The 22,578-nt window shown below is 51.6% G+C and overlaps 2 protein-coding genes across 2 annotated transcripts in view; both read left to right on the top strand.

Moving 5' to 3' along the window:
• The first annotated feature begins 7,106 nt into the window (after positions 1-7,106).
• Znf683 (zinc finger protein 683) lies at positions 7,107-15,487 on the top strand. Its single transcript, XM_035438645.1, is given in 6 exon segments — positions 7,107-7,272; positions 9,117-9,772; positions 11,883-12,011; positions 13,443-13,739; positions 13,742-13,774; positions 15,194-15,487. Coding segments are annotated over 6 exon segments (1,575 nt in total).
• Positions 15,488-16,829: 1,342 nt separating this feature from the next.
• The window catches only part of Crybg2 (crystallin beta-gamma domain containing 2), a 28,808-nt gene continuing 23,059 nt past the window's right edge, over positions 16,830-22,578 (top strand). The window contains exons 1-3 of the mRNA XM_035439534.1: positions 16,830-16,969; positions 17,928-17,997; positions 20,155-20,888. Of these exons, the coding sequence (XP_035295425.1) occupies positions 16,944-16,969; positions 17,928-17,997; positions 20,155-20,888 (830 nt within the window). The 5' untranslated portion in view covers positions 16,830-16,943. The remainder of the gene's footprint in view (positions 16,970-17,927; positions 17,998-20,154; positions 20,889-22,578) is intronic.

The raw sequence follows: 22,578 nt of genomic DNA, 5'->3' as shown, positions 1-22,578 counted from the left end.
CCGAGCTAACATGGGGTTAGTTCGTTAAATTACAATAAAGCCTCGTGCAGTTTGCAGCAAGCTCTCGAATCCGCCTGGTGATTGGGGTGACCGCGAACCTGGCCTGAGACCCCGGATACTTGAGTTTTCGGGGGTCTAACAAAAGTACTCCCATTTTGTGTTTTGGAAGAATCTTTGAAGATTTTTGTTGTTTTGTTTTTGAGACAGGGTTTCTCTGTGTAGCCCTGCTGTCCTGGAACTCACTTTGTAGACCAGGTAGGCCTCGAACTCACAGAGCTCATCTTGCCTCTGCCTCCTGAGTGCTGGGATCAAAGGCATGCACCACCACAGCCCAGCTTTTGGAGACACTAGACAGATGAGAAGGTTCAGGGACCCTAGACAGGGTCTGTCTTATTGACAGGAACATTGTTTTAAATCACTCAAACTGATTTTTTTAAACACCAAGAGATGTTTAATAGTTTAATAACACCTTTAATACTAGCATTTGGGAGACAAAGACAGGTGGCTCTCTGTGCATTTGAGGCTAGTCTGGTCTACATAGTGAATTCCAGGACAGCCAGAGAAACACAGTGAGACCCTGTCTTTTTTTGGTTTGTTTTTGTTTTTTGAGACAGGGTTTCCTCTGTGTCACAGTCCTAGCTGAGACCCTGTTTAAAAGGCAAACAAAGCAGGGTGGTGGCACATGCCTTTAATCCCAGCACTTGGGAGGCAGAGGCAGGCGGATCTCTGTGAGTTCAAGGCCAGTCTGGTCTACAAAACAAGTTCTAGAACAACCAAGGCTACAGAGAGAGAGAAACCTTGTCTCAAAAACAAAAAGCAAAACAAAGAGACAAAGAGATTTTTTTTTTTCCCATAAAAATTGTGATCTTTCTGTTTTCTAGAACAAGGAAGACCTTGGCAACATTGGTCTCTAATTATGGTGCAACATGGCAGTCCCTGCTCTGAGCTTTGCCTCAGCCTTTGCCTCTGTGCAAAGCCTTGTCCCCAAGACTGACTCTTGGGCTGCCTCACCACTTCTCCAGGTGAAGCTCTCTGCTGCACCTCCAGTCTTCGGCTGCCCAGCTGTGAAACTGGGACATGAATAGTTGTTACCATCAACCATGATGAAGGCCATTACGTGAGATGATTGCAAAGGTTTGGCCCCCAGGAGGGAGGCACCGCTAAAACACGGCTTCTTCCTGGCTGCAGCACAGTCTGGCACACAGACCTCCATTTTACACTGCATTGCTTCTCTGGTGGATACAGGCGTGGACTCCAGTTTTTCCCCATCCCACATCCATACACATGGTAGACCATGCTCCCTAGCTGCTAAGAGTGTGTTAGCTCTTTGGGGGATGTGGGGAGATGGCTCAGTGGATAAGCACTTGTGTGTAAGGGTCAGACCTCCTACTAATGTAATCCCAAATCTGGGGAGGTGGAGCTAGGGGATTCCCTGCAGTGAGCTGGCTAGTGAGACTAGCCATATCCTAAAGCTCTGGGCTTAATTCTGCCTAAATGAGTAGAATGGAGAGCGTTCGAAGATGACCTCCTCAATGTCAGCCTCAGACCTCCACATATGCATTTTCACCTGCACACGGAAGTGTGAGCACGTGCACGCTTGTGAGCATGCAAATGCTTCTGCATGCACACCACAGACATTCAGATGCACACAAAAGAACTGGGCCAGAGGGCTTGAATCCCAGCAATGTGGCTTTTTGTTTCCAACCCTTGGTGATTGCTGGAATGAGAGGCTTGGTGGGATGACCTTGGGTGTCACTTGAAGACATGGTTGGACTTTTGTACCCAGAAGGAATGGAAAGTCACCGAGGGTGCAGGGGACGGATGCTAGAGGCTGCATGCCCCTCTGCAAATGTGAGAGCTGGAACACCCTATCTCAAGATCTCTTCCTCACCCTGGGGTGTGAAGTCAGGGCCCACTCAGTGCATCTGACAGACTGACAGCTGGGCTGTCCTAAGAGATAAGCAAGAAGGTGTCAGGCAGAGGGAGGAAGGTGTCAACCACAGAAATGGTGGGGAGCCCCCTTAGCCCAGTGCTTAGAAGCATGTCCTACATATCTGCTCTCATTCTAGGCCAGTCTCAGTGCCAGGCCCTCTCCTGAGCTGGCTTGGTACTGCTCAGACAAAGCTCCTGGAGCCATTTGCAGAGCCAGCTGGCACTAGGCTACTTAGCCTCAGTCCTGGAGGTGTCAGTGGTTGCAGGACAATGGGCTTTGGGGAGGAAGTGGGGGGTTTTCCTGCAGTGCCTTTCTATCCCTTTTTGCTGTGCTTTGCTCAGCTGTTATGTGCTGATGTTTGCACCAATCTTGATTCCCTGGCACCAAGCAAGCCCTCTGTTATCGAGTCTGTAGACTCCAAGATCTGGGCCATATTCCTGTGCGAGATAGTTCCAGGAAGTTGTTCAATGCCTGATACCTCATTGGCAATCAAGAAGAATGTGAGTGAGGGCTGGGGCTATAGCTAGGTTAGCAGAGTGCTTGCCTAGTATGAACGAAGTCCTGGGTTAGGTCCACGGCACCACAGAAAACCAGACCTAGCGACAGGTGCCTGTAATCCCAGTAGTTGGGACTCAGAGGCAGGAGGATCAGGAATTCAAGGTCACCCTGGACTAACAGAGAACTGGAGGGACAGCTAGGCTCCATGAGTCCCTATCTCAAAATATGTGAATGAGTAAATGGTAGGTTCCTTTTTCGATCCCTTGGTCAAAGTCATATGTGGTCCTGGCTGTCCTGGAACTCACCATGGAGACCAGGCTGGCCTCAAGCTCACAGAGATCTGCCTGCTTCTACCTCCTATGTGCTGGGATTAAAGGCACGCACCATCGGGCCCAGGAAGGATTTTGTTGAGTTTACATGTCTGTGTCTGTGTCCATGTGTGCAGGCCCTTCTGAGGCCAGAAGAGGGAGTTGGATCGCTTGGAGGTGGAGTTGAGGGGATCTCCAGCTGTTGGTTGTGGGTACCAGAACTCTGTCTGGTCTTCTGCCAGAGCACCAAATACTCCTAACTGCTCAGACATCTCTCCAGCCTCTCCCTCCCTCCTTAGCGCCCCCCCCCCACACACACCGCTTCTTTTTTCATTTAGAATTCCAAGGCTGGCCTAGAACTTATGATCCTCCTGCCTCAGCTTCTGGATCATACCACTTAGCCCTGCTCTCTCCAATATTCTTAACCACCCTTCTAATTCCTTATCTAGGTATAACTACATCTTTGACCCCTTGGCTTACCTCCAACTCCTGCAAAAGCACATGCCTTTAATCCCAGCACTCCAAAGGCAGAGGCAGGTGGATCTCTGTGAGTTCGAGGCCAGCTTGGTCTCCAGAGTGAGTTCCAGGACAGCCAGAGCTATTACACAGAGAAACCCTGTCTTGAAAAACCAAAACCAAAATAATAATAATAATAATAATAACAGCAACAACAGTCAACAGACTCCTTCCTACCCTTTGTTCTGTCTTCAAATTTGGAGTTCTGTGACGTTGAGTGAATCTCTTTCTCTTGGTGAACGTCAGTTTTCTACCCTGTCAGATGGGAACAACGGCATCCATCTTGAAGGGTCATGGTGCTGATGGGATGAGACAAAACCTGTAGAACTGTCCTACCCAGTGGCTGGCACACGGTGAGGACTGCCGTGCTGTGAGGGGCAGCGCCAGCGCAGTGCAGACTGAACTGGGGCAGACTGCATTGCGTGAGGGCAGCGATCCCTAGCCAGGAAGGGGGTTAATGAGCAAAGCCATAAACAGAACTCAGTCTACCCAAGTGCATGCGGCCCTGCCCACTGAAGCCTGCTGGGAAGCTGTCTTAGGCCACTGCCTGACAAGACAAAGGGTGATGATGTAAAACACTAATAGCGACTCTCTTGTTCCAAGTGCTTGCTGTGGGCCAGGCCCATCCTAAAGGCTTTACACTGATTATTTTGAGGAATTTTGGACAAAGCTCCATGAGGTGGAGATTGACAGATGAAGAATCAAGAGAGATCAGGGGATTTACGGTGGAGGGAGTGTAGCAGAGCTGGATTAACAACTCTGCATGTTGACTCTGGGGGCTCTTCCAGCTTTATCTCTGTGCCCACCAATAGGGAACACCATCCAGGCAGCACACACACCTCTGCAAAGGCACACTACCCAGTCAGGAAAGAGTAGGAGGCAAGCGTGCAGGGGCACAGCACGAACCAAGAGAGGCACAGTAACAGTGCTGGAGAGAGAAAGAGAGCAGACAACGCGCATCTTATAATCACACACACAGCTTAAAATCAAAGTTTAGGGGCTGGAGAGATGGCCCAAGGGTTAAGAGCACGAGCTGCTCTCAGTGACCATGTTGGGTGCCTCACAACCAGCTATCAATCCAGTTCCAGTGGTGATGCCCATGCTCTCCTCAGGGACCTGTGCTCACCTGCAGGTATGCACATACCTGCACACATACACACACAGTTAAAAATAGTAAAAATAAGTCTAAACAAACCCCCAAAATAACAAACTTAATGTCTATTCATCTCTTTACTGGTTCATTTGCCCTAATTTACATTTAGAAATTGCAAGTTTCAGCAATAATAGTTGGGGTCTTTGTTTAAAATGTTAATAAAAGCTTTGTTGCACAATAAACAAGAAAAAGGCAGGGCCGTGGTGGCACACGCCTTTAATCTCAGAACTCTGGGGGCAGAGGCAGGCAAATCTCTGTGAGTTTGAGGACAGAGTTCTAGGACAGCCAGGGCTACACAAAGAAATCCTGTCTTGAAAAACCAAACCAAACCAAAAACAAAAAAGGCAAGAAAAAGAAGGGGGTGGTAATGGTTGGGGCTGGAGAGACGGCTCAGAGGTTAAGTGCACTGGATGCTCTTCCAGAGGTCCTGAGTTCAATTCCCACACCTACATGACATCTGATTCCTTTGTCTGACTTTCCACGAACACTGCACACATATGGTGCACAGGCATTCGTGTGGGTAGAATACCATACACATAAAATAATATAAAAACTTTTTTGTTTGTTTGTTCTTTGAGACAGGGTTTGGTTTCTCTGTGTCTTTGGAGGCTGTCCTGGAATTCGCTTTGTAGACCAAGCTGACCTTGAATTCACAGAGATCCACCTGCCTCTGCCTCCTGAGTGCTGGGATTAAAGATTTGCTCTGTAGACCAGGCTGGCCTCAAACTCAGGGATCTGCCTGCCTCTGTCTCCCGAGGCTGTGATTAAAGGTCACTGTGCCACCACTGCCTGGCTGAGACTCTGTTTCAAAAAGAGAAAAAAATCCAAACAAGAAGATTATGCCTTAGGAGCAAAAGGGCCTTGGCAGCCTCCTCTGAACCCCTCTCTTTCTTTCCTGGAAGCCCATTTAAGGCAACTTCAAACGTGTTGCATCTTCCTGTCATCTCTCACCCCCCCAGGGGCCTCAGATGCAGGCACTGCTGCCCGTCTGCCCAACCTCCATCCTTTCCAGCCAGAGACAGCTGCTGCAGAACCAGGTGAAGAGCCCATATGGCCAGCTGGTGCCTTCCAGGCCACGGTATTTGAGACCTGAGGCAGGGTTGGGGAGAGGGAAAGAGCAGGGTGCTGGGCGGGGGTGGGGGACTGCTGAGCCACTGGGTCGAGGATTTTAGAGTCTGAGGGGCATTTGAACCCACTTAGGACGGGAGGGGTGAGGTGGCAGTTGCCTCGCTAAGTTGATCTATGCATTGTGTGGCCTCAAATGAAGACAGAAGAGCAGCAGGGTGCTGACTGGCAGCTGGCTGAACACTAAGGCATCTTCTCCTTAGGCTAGGCAGGTGGTACCTGGGGCCTCTCCCTTTCTAGGAATTCACCACTGCTGAGGGAGTTGACCCTGGAACAGCAAGGTTCATAAGACCCTGATGTTTCCCAGAAAAGCTACCTGGGTGAGCCTGATGGTGGGAGCCTCTGGTTGCTATGGTCCCATTCTCTATGGAAAAGGCAGGCTCCCCAATTCTCGATGGTCTCAAGGAATCTAGAATGTTCCCTCAGAGCCCCCATAGGGCTTTGTTCTTCTTTTAATATCCTTCCTACACCTTCCATGGAAGTGTCATTGGCTTCTACATGGCAGGACTAAGACAGTGACCACATTAGCTAGGACCATATCCATTTCTATTTACTTTTATTTTGAGACAAGGTCTCACATAACCTTGACCTCCCTGTATAGCCACAGATGACCTGACAGTTCCTCCCTCCTCTACCTCCCGAGTGCTGGAATTACAGTTTATGTGCTGCTGGAGATTGAACCCAAAGCCTCACACACTTGAGGTGTGCACTCTACCAACTAGCTCCATCTCCAGTCCTTAGCCCTCCATTTTTCATATAGAGACACTGAGGCCAGGAAGAAAGCAACCTGCTTCCAGCCTCTCCTCACAGTGAGTGTGCCAGTGCTGGAACCCAGCCTTTACAGCTCACTTTGATTCTCCTATGGCCCATCTGGTAGTGGGAACATGAAGGGAGCACCAGCTGTCCAGTTGGGTTGTTACCACAATACAAAGGCTCGGAGTGGATCAGGACACCCCCTATCCCCTAGCCTGGGCTTCCAGCTCTATCAAGATGACCAGGCAGGGTGGGACATTCCCTTCTCTCTGAAAATGTCTGCCCAATTAAAAGGAAGGGTGGAATGCCTGAATAGGCTAAGCAGAAGTGCCAGAGGCCCTGTGTATATGATTTAGGGGCTCAGATTGTCCTTTAAGTAAGAAGAGGGAAAGGCCACACAGAATGTGTGGATGACCATGGCTTTGGACTTTAGCGGGGGCTCAGAAGCATCCTGTGGCCTTTGCAGTCTTGGATGAGGATTTTCCCCCAAGTTTACTTTGGGTCTATTCAGAACAACACAACGATAACACCAGGGCGATCAGAAGTTGGGTGTGGAGGGAGAATGGGGCAAGCTGTATAGGGCAAGCTGATAGTCTAGGGTCAATCAAAAAAGCCCTTGGAGAAAGAAACAGTTGTAGGAGGGAAGGGGAGCCATTTGAATGAAAGATATGGTGAGTGGGTGTCCATAGCTTAGCTCCTTACCTTTACAAACCAAACTAGAGGCGAACCTATGCCAGAGACAGCCAGTCCTGGACCCTCAGGCCTTTTCCCTGCTTCCTGGGTCTCCTCAGCCAACACTTCTGAGCCACTTCCAAACACAATGGACACTCATGACCTGTCCTGGGCCAACTGGATGTGCCCCTTGCCTGTGGCACCAGCTAAATCTTCCTGGCTGGCCTACCCACAAGGCTCAGACCCTTGTGCCCTGCAGAAGACATTCCTGGGCATGACCCCACAGGGTCTCAGAGAGGATGCCTCAAACATGAGTGAGTCTGGGGCCTGGGGCTGGCTGGACCTGAGAGCTTTGTTAGTGGGTTGAAAGGGTCACAGGTTTTGGCATGGGGAAGGGACTGAGATCCGTGTGTCACTAATGAGTATAGAGCCCCAGGCATACTTTCTTATCTCATTTAATGTTGGGGTTCTGGTGTGACCTTTCAAGACAACAGCATAGCAGCCGGTGTAACCGATCATCAAGGTGGGGGTAACGCTGTTGGCCTAGAATGTTTGAACTAGAGCAGGCTTTCATTTGGCATTTAGTTAGTTAGTTATGAGTATGGACATGGACATGAAGGTCAGAGGACAGCTTCCAGAAGTCAGCTTTCTCCTTCTACCGCATGGATCCTGGAAGTCAAACTCCTGTTGTCAGGCTGGGTAACAAGTGCCTCATCCATCGAGCCAATTCATTGTCTACTTTTTTTTTTTAGTAGAAATGTTTATTTTGGCCAATTAATCTTTGTGTGTGCATATGTGTGTGGTGTGTGTATGTAACTGTTGGACACATACCCATGTAGAGGTCAGAGGAGGAAGTCCACAGTTCTACTGTCTCAGTCTCTGCCTTAGTCCCCCGAGACAGGGTCTCTCCCTGAACCTGGAGGTAGGCTGGCCAGCAAGCTTCAGTGATCCTGCTGTCCTTGCCTGAGACAGATAGCTCAGATAGGTGTGATGGCTCACACCGTTAGTCCCAGCACTCGGGTGTCAGAGGCAGGAGGATCTCTGTGAGTTTGAGGGCAGCCTGGTCTACAGAGCTACACAGAGAAACCCTGTCTCGAAAAACAAAACAAAACAAAACGATAGATGACAGGAGCTCTGGACTGGGGATCACAACTGGGCTTTGAGTCCTACCTCTATCTTTTCTAGTTCCCCAACTTGAGGCATATCCACACGCTCTGCTTGTCTATGGAGGCAGGGTCTCTTTTGGAGCTGCTCTAGCTTTGTTGTATTGGAATACACTGAGGCCTCCTAGAGGACAGGAACTGACCTGCTCTATCTTTTATTTGGGGGACCCCAGCAGGACTCTAGCACAGAACAGAGTGAAACAGCACCTTAAAACTGACTGAGGGAGCCAGGTTTGGTGGCACACTCCTTGAATCCCAGCACTCAGGAGATAGTGGCAGGTGGATCTCTGGTTTCGAGGTCAGCCTCATCTACACAGCCAGTCCCAGGATAGCCAGGGCTACATAATAGAAAGATCTTGTTTCAAAAATAATTTTTATGTCTCTTTTATGTCTTCATTGGTGTGAAGGTATCAGATGCTCTGGATCTGGAGTTACAGATAGCTGTGAGCTGCCCTATGGGTGCTGGGAATTGAACCTGGGTCCTCTGGAAGAGCAGTCAGTGCTCTGAACCACTGAGCCATCTCTCCAGTCTTCTCAAAAAAGAATTTTTGATTGAGGAAATAAATGGGGGTCCAAGCAGATAATCAGCTCCCTCCATAGCACCCAATGTTCTGTATTTAATCTGGGACCTTTCCCTTAAATTTCAGCTTGCCTATCTGCACACTTGACCTCTCCTCCCCGTGTGGTAAGCTGTGCCCTTGACTCCTCTCTGTGATGTCTCTTGGGCTATACATGTGACCCCTTTCCCTGATGTCTACTGGGCTGTTTATACAGTTTTTTTCTCCCTGAAATTTTCAGGTGCTCTCTGCACCCTGGAAGCTTTTATTTCAGGCTTAGTAGCAGTGGGGAAACTGAGTCCTAGAGGGAAGTGCCCAGCTCAAGTTGCCTCACCATCTTGCAGGTTCTTTCCCAACTCTGAGTTGGGCAGGCTTAAGAGAGAACAGATGTTCAGTCTAGACTGTCCCGGGCCTAATCACCTTTCCTTTCTGGTTTAGAGCTCCAGACACCAGGCCTGCACGAAGATTCTATGGACAGTGAGAAACTCACAGCCAGGAACTCACCGAACAGAGATGAGATGGCAAACCAGATGGAAAGAGGCTCCTGCCTATCCTTCCCTCCTCACACCAGCTCCTCCCAGGACTTCAGGATGGACAGAGAGAGCCCTAGTCCCTCGACCTTCTGGCCCTGGCTTCCTCCCACTGTCATCTCCAAGGAACTCCCTATCCACACCTACCCAGTCTTCCCTGGGTACCCACTGCTCCTGCCTCCCTCTTACCTATTCACTTACGCGGCCCTATCTTCTGCCCAATGTCCGCACCTCTTCACGCTGCCCCCAGACCCCTCATACCCCATTGTGGCCCCACCCAGCTTGCTTATGACAATCAATAGAGCTGGGCCCCAGATCACCCAGGAGAAGCCCCTGCTTTTCTCCTCGGGGGCTTTCCAGAGTGCTAGACACACCCTATGCTCCCAGGTCAGAGATGCCTCAACCCTCTCCCCAGGACAGGCTGGTGTGGCAGCGCCTGCAAAGCAGCCAGGCTCCCAGGCCGGTGTCGTTACTCTGCCCTACCCTCTGAAGAAAAAGAATGGTAAAATCCTATATGAGTGCAATGAGTGTGGCAAGAACTTTGGGCAGCTCTCCAATCTCAAGGTATCAGCTTCCGGGGTCCTGATGTCCCCTTCACCCTTTAATGACTCTTTTGCCTTTTCCCTTGCTTCCGGGCGGGGCGGGGGGGGGGTAACAGGATAAGCTGACCACCGTCTGGGTTTGGTGGAGCACACTTTCTTTCTAGCATTCAGAAGACTGAGGCAGGGGAGATAGCAGAAGTTCAAGGCCAGTTTGGGCAATATAATGAGACTCCACCTGTCTTTTTGTTGTTGTTGTTTTTTGTTTTTTGTTTTTCGAGACAGGGTTTCTCTGTGTAGTTTTGGAGCCTATCCTGGCACTCGCTCTGGAGACCAGGCTGGCCTCGAACTCACAGAGATCCGTCTGCCTCTGCCTCCCGAGTGCTAGGATTAAAGGGGTGCGCCACCAAGGCCTGGCGACTCCACCGGTCTTAATTAGGGTTCCATTGCTGTGAAGATACAGCAAGACAACATGAGCACTGGCAACTCTTACAAAGGAAAACATTTAACTGGGCTGGGCTTGCCCACAGTTCAGTGGATTAGTCCATTAAGGGCAAGCATGGCAGGATGCAGGCAGACATGGTGCTGGAGAGGTAGCCAAAAGTTCTATAACTGGATCCTCTGGCAGCAGGAAGAGACAGAGACTCACTGGCCAGGCTTGAGCTTCTGAGACTTGCAAGCCCCTCCCAATAACCCACTTTCTCCAACAAAGCCACACCTCCTAATAGTACCATTCTCCATGAGTCTATGTGGCTATTTTCTTTCTTTTTTCTTTTTTTTTTTTTTGAGACAGAGTTTCCTGGTATAGGTCTGGCTGTCCTGGAACTTGCTCTGTAGACTAGGCTGGCCTTGAACTCAGAGATCTGCCCAACTCTGCCTCCTGAGTTTTGAGATTAAAGGTGTGCACCACACTGCCAGGCTCTATGGGGCCATTTTCATTCAGACTTCCACACCATCTAAAAATAAAAAATAAAAATAAAAGCCAGGTGTGGTGGCTTTTGATCCCAGCACCTGGGAGGCCATGGCAAGTAGATCTCAGTGGGTTTGAGGCCAGCTTGGTCTATATATCCACTTCCAGGCCAACCAGGGTTACACAGGAAAGCCCTGTCTCAAAAAATAAAGTGTGGGTGTGTGCACATTAAGTCTCCTCCATCCTAAAAGATTGTGAGATCACTTTCTTTAAGTTAAAAATGGGGAAATTGAGGCCCCTAATAGGCAGGATCCCAAGGTAACCACATTAGCGGGTTTGAGTTTGAATTTCAGTTTCTTGGCATCAACCAGCAAGCTCTTTCCCAGACAGTATCCTATCTGGGTCCCCAGCCAAGCTTCCTTCTTGCTTTTGAAGATCAAAAAGGGGGAATGGGTAGGTTTTGGTGACACGAGACCACAGTCTTACTAACAACGTTTTCAAGTGGGATCCCACAAATCAGGCCAGGTGCTGTAGGTGTCACCTACAGATCATCCAACAGGGGCCCCTCACTGTTAGCCAAGACCACAAGCTGTGTGCAGGTTACAGTTACCAGGGAAATGGCTCTACTGGATCCTCTGAGGAAGGGATGCTTAACCCTTAACCTCAAACCACTCAGACAGAGGGCAAACCTGTAGATTCCCAGGCTCCAGCCACAGAGATGATGACTTAGCTGGTCCAGGGGTCAGCCCAAGAGTCTGCATTTTTAAGAATTTGTTTATTTTATGTGTATTGGCATTTTGCTGTGGGTGTCAGATCCCTTGGAACTGGAGTTACAAATAGTTGTGAGCTGCATGTGGGTGCTGGGAATTGAACCCAGGTCCTCTGGAAGAGCAGCCAGTGCTCCTAACCACTGAGCCATCTCTCCAGCCCATAGACATTGTATCTTTAGCATGTTCCCAAGGTCATACTGATGCTGCTGGTCTGTGAGTTGTACTTTAAATAGCTATTCTAGGGGACACCTGGGGAACCCCTTATTTGTCTTCCTGAATCTCCGCTACAGGGCAGACCAAAATAATGAGAGTGTTCTGGGTATTGATAGTGTCAAAGGTAGGTGATGGAGAGTCCTGGATGCCAGCAACGAACCCTACAGAGGGTGTGGGTGGAGATTTGGAGTGAACTCTGGGCCCTGTCAGACATTCTAGGTACCTGGCAATATTTCTTCCAGGTCCACCTGCGTGTCCACAGTGGGGAGCGTCCATTTCAGTGTGCCCTGTGCCAGAAGAGCTTCACCCAGCTGGCCCACCTGCAGAAGCACCACCTGGTGCACACCGGGGAGCGGCCCTACCAGTGCCGGGTGAGACCCTTCTCCCCTTCACATGCACACGTGCAGCTTGGTGAGGGATTCTAGGTCCCTGGAGGGGTGGCACCTGGGCCTCTGTTTCACTGAGTAAGTAAAGATGGAGAGGAGAGGGTAGAAGGTGGGAAGATGGCTAGTGTCCAGAGCTTGTGTATGTGTGTGTACGTGTGCATGTGTGTGAATGTGTGTGCATGTGCATGTGCGTGAATGTGTGTGTAAATGTTTGTGTGCGTGTGTGTGTGTGAATGTGTGTGTAAATGTGTGTGTGCGTGTGCGTGCATGTGTGAATGTGTGCATGTGTGTGTGTGCGCGCGTGTGTGCGTGTGCGTGAGAATGTGTGTGTAAATGTGTGTGTGCGTGTGTGTGTGAATGTGTGTGTAAATGTGTGTGTGAATGTGTGTGTAAATGTGTGTGTGCGTGTGCGTGCATGTGTGAATGTGTGCATGTGTGTGTGTGCGCGCGCGTGTGTGTGTGCGCGCGTGTGCGTGTGTGTGTGTGTGTGTGTGTGTATGTGTGTGTGTGTGTGTGTGTGAGAATGTGTGTGTGTGTGTGTATGTGTGTGTGTGTGTGTGAGAATGTGTGTGTGTGTGTGTGCATGCTCAGGCTCTGGACAGGCTGCTGGAATATGTGGTGTTGGAGGAGAAAACACAGCTGCAGGTCTGTGCAAGGAGAACAATGAAGTTGAAGACCGGGAGCATGCTCGCCCTTCCCTACCTCCCTGGCTGGTTGAAGGAGCCATAGTGTATGCAAAGAATCCAAACAGGCAAAAACAACTGGATCAATGCAGCTCCTTGAGGCTGCTCTCACTCTTTGGGAGGCCAGAGGCAGGGAGTCTCTTCCTTTTACAGGGGCAGAAATGAGAGCAATGTCATTGGTTCTGAGTCTAAGCTACAAAGTCAGACCACTGTTCAAGTTCCTCCTCCCAACTTGTGTGGCCTTTGGCCAGAGGCCTCATTGCTCTGAGCTCCTGCCCTCTCGCTGGTTTTTAGTCATGCTTTTTGGGAAGACTATGCAAGGTCAGTTCCTGGCTTGACCAGCTCCCCGTAAGTGCTGACCACACCCACTGATGCTGTGTGCCTCGCGTCAGGGTTCTAAGTGATTAACCTTATTTGGTCTTCCCGAACAAATGAGGTTAGGAATCAGTGCTCATCTATAAGTGACAGAGAAAGAAAGAAACTCAAAGGGAAGTCACTCACACAGAGTCACACAGCAATAAAAGGAGAATGCTAACACCCCGCCCCCCACCCTGCCTGCCAGGCTCTAATGCGCCCTGCTGTGGGTCCCAGGGAGAAACAATCAGAAAAGCTTCTGGGTCTGCCTTGACGGGGAGATGCGTTAGGGGAGGTGTGTCCAGGATGGGTGGGGGTGGGGGGAGAGGCCCTGAGCGCCATGGAGGGCAGGGATGACATGAGTGCTCGTTCCTGTCAGACGTGCTTCAAGCGCTTCAGCAGCTCCAGCAACCTCAAGACCCACCTTCGCTTGCACTCGGGTACCCAACCCTTTCAGTGCAACGCGTGTTCCAGTCACTTCACCGCGCATGTCCATCTGAAGCTGCACCACAGGCTGCAGGCTCCACGGCCCCATAGCCTGGCCCACACCCACATACCCCTCCCCTCTCTCACCTGCCTTGCCCAGTGGCGCCAAGGACCGCTAGGTCTTGTGGGAGCTTCATCAGAGAAGATGGGCTGGGATGTGGACCAGGTCAAGGTGTCCTCCTCGGTGTCCCAGGGAAATCAAGGGCAGCCAGTCTGAGCAGTGGTGTTAGGGTTTCTCTGAGAACAGAGTGTTGGCAATTAAAATATTCTCTCACTGCTGAGTCGAGGCTTCGTGAGCATCTCCGGGGGAGAGGGGTGTTCCCGTGCACCTGCCAGGTCCCATACTTCACCTGGGAGCAGAGCAGGGCACACAGCCACGTGGGGTGGGTCCATGCAGCCATCTAACTCAGGCTGGGTTTGGGTTCCACTCCTTGTCTGTGACCTTCATCTCACCGCACCACTGGACAGTGCTGCCTTTCAGGACTGGATGAAGGCAGTGTCCTTGTGGGAGGAGGGGCACTGGAGGCAGGAGGAGTGCAGCTGTTTGATTATTATCAGCCACTTTAGCTGCCTGGTCTGATGGACAAAGAGCACCTGGAAGTACCTGGAGAATGAAGCAAGAACTGATTTGTGTGCAGCCCAAACGCAGGACACTTTGCCCTCCTTCCTGAACACCTTTCCAGTTGTCCCTGGGCTCCTCATACCACTTTCCATCTCAGTTCCTACTCAGCCAAGGCGGAGATTACAGTCAGCTGGTATTACTAATCCTGCCACCTCCACGGGATGGGGTGAAAAAAGAGAGACACCCATATTCCTGTCCTTTCATGACCCAGAGTCATACCGTCCCCTGTGTACGAGGACCAGAGGTTAAGGGGTAGCCAGTCAACTAGGACAGCAAACAGGGAAGAACCAGCAAAAGAACCTTTGACCTGTCTCCACGGGACCCCCTTAGATGTGCCATGTGTACCCTTCCTCCACGCGTGAGCCAGGCGGCATCAGGTGGGGAAGCAAACTGCCTGGGAGGAAGGATCAGGTTAGAGTCACAATAAAGGAAGGCTACAAAGAGTGACTCATTTAACCACTGTGAGGTTCCTTTGTTGTTTTTTTTTCGAGACAAGATTTCTCTGTGGCTTTGGAGGCTGTCCTGGAACTAGCTCTTGTAGGCCAGGCTGGTCTCGAACTCACAGAGATCCTCCTGCCTCTGCCTCCCGAGTGCTGGGAGTAAAGGTGTGTGCCACCACCGCCAGCCCAGCTCACTGTGAGGTTCTTTGACCGATTTGCCTCACAGGGCTCCAGTCGCACCTCTGTTGGTTTCGCGTGGCTTCCTCATCTTCATAAGGAGTGACAATCCCACTCCACGTGGTAGGTAGCTCCGAGACTGAGAGGACCCTCCTAGGGAGTCCCTCAGGCGATAGCAAGGTGGGCTTCCGCCCCTCCAGCAACGATCAGGGTTCAGCTCACCTTTGTCACACCTTTGGGGTGCAGGGATGCCGACCCCTCAGGCTAGGCCCCCGCTCAGTTGAGATTGTCGTCGGCCCCTTTCTGTCCCTCCCTGATGCAGTGCAGTAGCAATCCCAGGACCTTACTAGGCTCGGTCCAGCTCCCGGTCCCGGCGGGTCCCAGACTCCTCTTGTCTTTGTTCAGGTCCAACTCCCCGAGTGCTCACACAAATCTACCTCCGACAAACCCAGAGGCGTGAAGTTTCAAGACGGACCGAGTAGAGAGCAGGAGCTCAGGAAGGGGAGGTCGGTGTGGGAGCGCTGGGCACGGTCCCCTGGAGGTGCACCTGCAGGTCCAGGACAGCATCTGGATCAGGTCCCGCCCGAGGCCCTTGGGAGCCAGGCGGCTGTTTGCTCAGGGGGACGGGCCGGAGGAGGCGCTTCGCTGCCTGGACGGAGGATCCGGGTGACACTTGCAGCCAAGTGCCCCACCGGCTGAAGCCCCAGACCTTGATCTCGCCATGAGAGAGCAGCGCAGAGGCTTCGGGGCTCGCCTGGCCCAGCTCTTGACTGGACTAAGGGGCCGAAGGGAGCGCAGGGGCAAGATCTCAAAGGAGACCAGACTCCGGGATAGGTGAGGGGAGATGGAGAAAGGCTGGGTGGGGCGTCCCTGGCCTAGGGGTATGCATCTGGGACTAGTGTGTATAAAATTTTAATGAGAGTTCAAATCAGCATGTGAATATTTAGAGCACAAAAATACACGTGACAGTGTGTCATGGTTTGGATCTGAGAACTGTGGAATTTCTTCGTGGACTTTTTTTTTTTTTTTTCCGTTTTAGAAGATACGGTATCCCCATGTATATAAGAGCATCCATGGCTCCCAAGTGCTGGGATTGCAAATAAGCTCCATTGCATTGCACAGTTTTTGTGCTTTTTTTTTTTTAAACTTAAAGCAACTTTGATAACTTCCTGTCAGACAAGCTGCTAACCAACGATTTTCTGCCCAGTAGTACCTCCTTCTGCTGAACGCTGTGGACTTTGGTTCCCACATCCCGGATCAATGTTTCTCTGGCCTTTGTGGTCTTTTGTTGTGAGTCTGACAGATTCTAGTGCTGTCTTTGCACTGCATTTGTCCTCAGACGCCACACATAGGTCTCTCCTGTCATCTTGGGACCTGGAGATAGCTCTAGACTGTACCCACAATGGACCTTCGTATGCCCCTTGCTCCCTGCCTCCCCTGAATGTTCTGTGAGCGGTGTGAGCCATGTATCCCATGTGACTCAAACCCGGAAGTTGGGTTTCAGAGCAGTGAAGTCACCTACCTAAAGTCACACAGTTGGGAAGTGGTGAAGCTGTGACACACCCCTTGGCTGCCTGACTTCTGAACTCACTTCTCCAAAAGCTCTGTTGCTATGGAGATGGCCAGACGGAAAAGCCATGATGGCAGGCTGCTCAACCCACAGTAGCCTGCTGGCTGAGTAGCATGAGGGAGTTCCTTTGCCTCTCTGAGCCCTTCATGGAGGTTGTTTGAAGGATGAGTAGCCTGCCCTGTGGATGGCGGAGCCTGATGGCTTTGAGGGAATAGTGAAGATCCCAGAGGCCCACGTAGCTCATATGGCCCTGCCTGAGCAGAGTGTGTGGGCGTGCTGACAGTGCTAGGTGTTGGGTGTTTATACGTCTATGCAGTTACTGGGCAATTTGTTCAGATCTTATCATGACGCAGCTGTCTTCGGGCCTGCTGGCTCAGGAGGGATGAGGGCGTGGTGGGGGCAGAGGGGAGGGGTTTGCATTGCTCTCTCACCTTAAAGTGGGGAGGGCCCAGCCACTCCGTGCCTGGAAGCCTGAGTGCCCTAGGGTGCCCACACCCACCTGGAAGACACGCCCTCTCCCTTACCCTGTCTGGCAGAAACCTGCCCTATAGGCCTGATAGCTTCTCCCCACACCCCTCCACACTCATGGAGGAGGCTGGCTTGGGGTGCAGGTGAGTCAGGAGTGAGGAGGACAGGAGAGGGAACACAGGGCCAGCATGATGATACACGTACACTCTGGATACAATTGGACCCCGTTCTTACCAGCCGTGGGACTAGGACCCTGAAGGAGGCACAGGCCTCTGATCCCTGCTGATTGCTCAGGAGAGGGACAGAGGGCTGCTATCACACTTGTAAATCTTTCTCCCATTAATGCAGTCTTTAATCTTTGGAGTAGGATGGTCACAGCAACTTTGTTTTTTTTGGGGGGGGGAGGTTGAAACAGGGTTTCTCTGTGTAGCTTTGGAGCCTATCCTGGCACTTGCTCTGTAGACCAGGCTGGCCTCGAACTCACGGGGATCCTCCTGCCTCCCAAGTGCTGGGATTAAAGGCATGTATCACCAATGCCCAGCTTGGTCACAGCAACTTTATTCTAAGGCTCAGTAGCTGTGTGACAAGTCTGAACAAGTGACTTTGACTCTCTGAGCCTCTGTTTTTCTTACCTAAAGTACATAGGAACTGATATTTTTGAGGCCTGAAAGTGATCAGATAGGCATAGACCCTAGAGTTAAGCCTGGCACCCAGAGGCTCTTGGTAAACATGAAGCTCTAAACTCATCAGGGCACTGTTCTCTTGTGTGTGTGTGTGTGTGTGTGTGTGTGTGTGAGTGTGAGAGAGAGACAGAGAGAGAGACAGAGAGATAGAGAGAGACAGAGAGAGAGACAGAGAGAGAGAAACAACCTGTGTCTGTGTGTTGGAGAGAGAGAAAGCCTGTGTCTGTGTGTGTCTGTGTGTTGGGAAAATGGGGAAGGAAGCAGATGAGGCTGTTGGTAGGCCTCCTCCAAAGGTTTGAGTGGGTCATCCTGCAGAGCCTGGGCCCTGGGTTAGATTCAGGAGGGGCCTCTAGACTCAGTGGCAGGTGTGGGGACAGCAGAATTCTGCTTATTCTTTTCCCCTGTGCTTCCTTCCCAGGCCCTGGGGCGGCCAGAGCTGTCCTAACCTTGCTCAGGATCAGGGCAGCAACAATGATGTCAGCCTCAAGGTAGGAGAAACCCTGAAGAGGAGGAGGGCAGGGGCAGGAGCTCTGGAGGGCTGGATGAGGAACCCAGACTTGTGGGCCCTCCCTCTGCCTCATGTAGCCCTGGAGATCTCTCCCCTCCTCTGCCAAAGGGGACAAGACAATAACACCTCTGTCAGGGCTGTGGGGAGGAGTTCAGGAATTGATGCAGAAGGCCAATGTAGGGTCTGGGTGTCAAAAATGTGTGCATTTGGTGCTGACAAGATGGCTGGCTCAGTGGTTAAGAGCATTTGCTGCTCTTCCAGAAGGCCTGACATCACTTCCCAGAACCCGAATCTGGTGATTCACAATTGCTTGTAATTTTACCTTCAGAGTCTCCAATACCATCTTCTGGACTCCATGGGTGCCTGACATATCTGCACACAGACACATGGATGTAAACATAATTTAAAAATAAAAGTATGGCCGGGCGTTGGTGGCGCATGCCTTTAATCCCAGCACTCAGGAGGCAGAGGCAGGCGGATCTCTGTGAGTTCGAGGCCAGCCTGGTCTCCAGAGCGAGTGCCAGGATAGGCTCCAAAGCTGCACAGAGAAACCCTGTCTCGAAAACCAAAAATAAATAAATAAATAAATAAACAAAAGTGAACATCCAATGAGTAAGAAGGTGAAATGTGAGCCGGGCGTTGGTGACACATGCCTTTAATCCCAGCACTCGGGAGGCAGAGGCAGGCGGATCTCTGTGAGTTCGAGGCCAGCCTGGTCTCCAGATCGAGTGCTATAATAGGCTCCAAAGGTACACAGAGAAACCCTGTCTCGAAAAACCAAAAAAAAAAAAAAAAAAAAAAAAAAAGGTGAAATGTTTAAAAAGTAAATAAAAGTGTGCATCTAGCTCTGGAGTGCTGGAAGCACGGAGCCAAAGGGCCCATTTTCAGGGCCTCCTGATCCCCCAGGGCCCTTGACCTTCATTCCTCTTGACTTTTTCTTCTTCATTTCCTGACCTGGACCTACAGGTGTGACCCAGGGCCTGTGGCTTGACCTTCGGATGGCTTCCCGCTCTGCCATGGGGACTTGAGCCATGAGTGGGACAAGCACCTCCCCTCTAGAGTCACTCAAGCCTCCAAGTCATTCCCCACCCCTTTTACCCCCTCTCATCCCCCACCCTCCTCCACCCCTGCTTTTCTCCTCTTCATGTAACTGAGTGCTCCTGTGTCTCTGGGTGTCTAGCCCCTGGGGAATGAGAGGCCATATCTATTTCATAAATGCGTAACTTAAAGATGATGGAATCAAGCCGGGCAGTGGAGGCCCACGCCTTTAATCCCAGCACTTGGGAGGCAGAGGCAGGCAGATCTCTGTGAGTTCAAGTCAGCTTGGTCTACACAGACAGCCAGAGCTACATAGTGAGACCCTGTCTTGAAACAAACAACATGATGGAATCAAAGGCCCCTGCTAGGTGGGATTTTTGTCCCTAGATTTGGTTCTTCCAATGCCAAGGACACAAGTCCATCCTTGAAAACTGGTAGTGTGAGGCCAGTGTCTATTTTGGTCTGGGATCCTCACCCTCTTCCTCTTGTTACCACAGTCAGGCTGGATCCCAGGGAGGACAACAGACAGGTCAGGGATTGTCCCCCTCTTGGCATCAGGATAGGGGGCTCACTCTTGCTTCCCTCATGCCCTGTGTTTATCTCTATGCCCACATGCACCCTCCCAGGTCTACTGTGGGAACTTGGGACTGAGAGGGTTTAAGGAAAGTGGCTGCAGGCCTTTTGGTGGCTGGGAGCAGGCAGAGGCTGTGTGCTGTTGTGCCAGGTATGCCCACACATTCCCTAATCCCTAGATTAGGGCCAGAGGCTGGGGACTCTGAGAAAGCAGCAACAGCGTTGTGAGGAAGCTGCAGGAAGAGCAGGCATAGCTGGGCCCAGCTGCTGTTCCTGCCCATAGTGCCTGGGAATGAGGAGTCCTCACCCACTTGCTGTGTGACTCTGCCTTCTCCGGCCGGGCCTCACTTTCTTCCAGTGTGGGACAGGAGAACAAGGCCTTGGCCAGGGTCCTGCCTCATTTTATAGTTCTGAGACTCCTACTCAGTTTCCTGTGGGTCAAGGAGTTTGGCCAAGAATATTCAGAGGTACCTAGATTCCAGAGGGGAGATGCCATCACCATGTCCCTGTCTCTGCTTCCCACCAGGTCCAAACCCAAAGCCATTCAGAATGGGACCTTCAGGTTAGGAGCCATGGTGGTTTCTGTAGTCAGAAGCGACTACACATCTCTGGAAGACAAAGTAAACCCCTGGGGAGGCTACAGAGGCCAGCTGTGGGCAGTGCCTGTGACTTGGCCAGCTATGGCTCTATGGAGCATGAGTGTCCAGCACCAGCAGGCTCTGCTGAAGCCATTGGTGGTCCCAGCCATCCCTCCTGCCTGGAGCCTACTCCTCCTTCTTTGAAACAGGGATCCCCAGGCTACACCTGCCAACACCCCCAACACAGAACCTCAGAGGTTCTGCTGAGGTCAGAGCCACCTGGCAACCTAGAAGACGCACCCCTACTGCCCCACCCGGTGTCCTTCCTCACAGAAGCAAGGGCAAAGGGCAAGCTGGACACCCCAGGGCCAACCCAGCCAGATCCAGAAACCCTAAGTACTCGTCCCTGTGTCAAGAGGACCCGCTACCACATCACTGTCACCCTGCAAGGGTGCGGGCAGGCACCTGGGGAGGAAGGTAAGGAACCGGCCAGACCAGCTCCCCACCCCTGTGGCCCTGAGGAATCCAGCGGCTGGCAGCAGCCTCCCAGGGAACTCCGCCCCATCACCGGGTGTCCAATCAACCTGCCTGAGGAGCCACAGATGAGTGTTCCACAGCACCAGGGAAGCGAGGCCCAGCAGGAGCTCAGAGTGGGCTGGGAACCTGGTTCTCCACACAGCAGGTAAGTACGGTTGGTGCCTGAGGGGACATGACAGCGGGAGGGTAGTCTGGTGTGGTGACTCCTGCTTGGGTCCCTCTGTCTTGTTCCTGGGCTTCTCAGGCTCCAGTCTCCCATTCATTTGGTACCTTGTTTGTGAGCCAGCTGTGTCCACTCCCTGATTCTATGCTTCTCTCTCCCAGGCTCCCTCCTAAAACCCAGCACCGCTTTCCTCCCCTGCTCACCATCAGGAGGGGACAGCTCATCATGGAGAGGGTGGGCTGGTCAGGGTAGCCTTCCTTTTGGCAACGGCCTCTTATTCCTGCGTTCTTTGCAAGAGATCACAGACCCAGCCTGGGAATGGGCTCCCCAGCCAAGGTGCTGCGTGCCCAGGAACAGGTTCCTTAACCTCTCTGGGTCTTGCTTTGTTGAATGGGTATGATAGTCAGAGATGAGGAAGAAGGAGGTGGCTAAGGAGACATGCTTTGAACCCCATTCAGCTGGGCTGCTAAAATAGCAGGGATGCTTATTAATTACACGCTATTGGCAGTGGTAATTATCCCACCTGGCTCTGCTGGCAGCCACGAGAAGAGGCGCCAAGACTCCCAAGCTTAGGTTTTATTTGTGGTGAAGTGAGTCTCCTAAATCGGTCTGGTAGGCTCAGAAGGGGGAAGCTGAACAAACAAGGGACCTCACTAGGAAAGAGTCCTGGGCCACCAAAGGGGCCTCTGAGAAGCACCTGCTGGTGGTGGTGGCAGCTGTCATTAATGGTTGGTCTTTTTAAGCATAATTTCATTTAATCCATTGGGGCTAAGCTTTCCATCACCCCCAGCTGATTAGAATGGGGAACTGAGGCAGAGCAAGGATAAGCCACTTGCCTAAAGCCAACCTGACAATCAGAATTCAAACCCAGGTTTGCCCATGCCCTAGCCACCCCCTCCCCCACCAACCCACCTGCCTTGCAAAGGGGCCTCTGTGCCTGTGCAGAGCTCGGCGTGGCCTGTGGTTGCTGCGTGGAGCACACGGTGGGTCTGACAATACTTTTAACAGAGGCCAAGGCATGGAGACTCGGGTCCTCCTGAGTAGGAGGTGGTGTGCTTGGTTCTAGGCCTAGGGAGGACGACATGGGAGCTCGGACTGGCCCTGAGAGCTGCCAGGGTACCCCAGCATGGGAAGACAGCCTGTAAAAGGATGAGGGGGCGAGAAGTGAGCTAGGCTTAGAGAGAGAAAGGGAACAAATGGTAGGGTGGGCTGTGTTCTGATTGGTTGGAGTCTTAGGTGAATAAAGACTGAAACTAGAATCTAGGATCCACTTAGAGATGAAGGAGGGTGACCCCTGGGGACATTGCCCTTCTGTACCCATTTTCTGCTGCAGGGTTCTCAACTAATCTGGGGAAAGGGGCAGACACCAGCCAGGGCAGCAAGTGGGAATGTATAAGCTATGCATGCACCAGGTATGGATCCCTGGTCAGGGGCAAGCTTGTCTGTGGCTGTGAACTAAATGGGTGTGTGCTGGGGATGTGTGCACATGTGTGCTACGGTGCCTGTGTGTTTTCATGGTGGAGCATGTGGCTTGCATGCCTATTGTGCCTCAGGATGTCTCTGTGTGTTTGTGTCTCTTGGTGTGTGCCCATGTGTGTGGTGGTGTGTGTTCCTGGCTGTTTGTCTAGGTGGGCGTCTGCATTTTTGTGCCGTGTGACGAGGTGGGTCTTTG

This window comes from Cricetulus griseus, chromosome 2 (genome assembly GCF_003668045.3).
Source record: "Cricetulus griseus strain 17A/GY chromosome 2, alternate assembly CriGri-PICRH-1.0, whole genome shotgun sequence".
Classification (NCBI taxonomy): domain Eukaryota; kingdom Metazoa; phylum Chordata; class Mammalia; order Rodentia; family Cricetidae; genus Cricetulus; species Cricetulus griseus.
The sequence above is the reverse complement of the archived record's forward strand: the minus strand, read 5'-3'. Positions and strand labels throughout refer to the sequence as shown.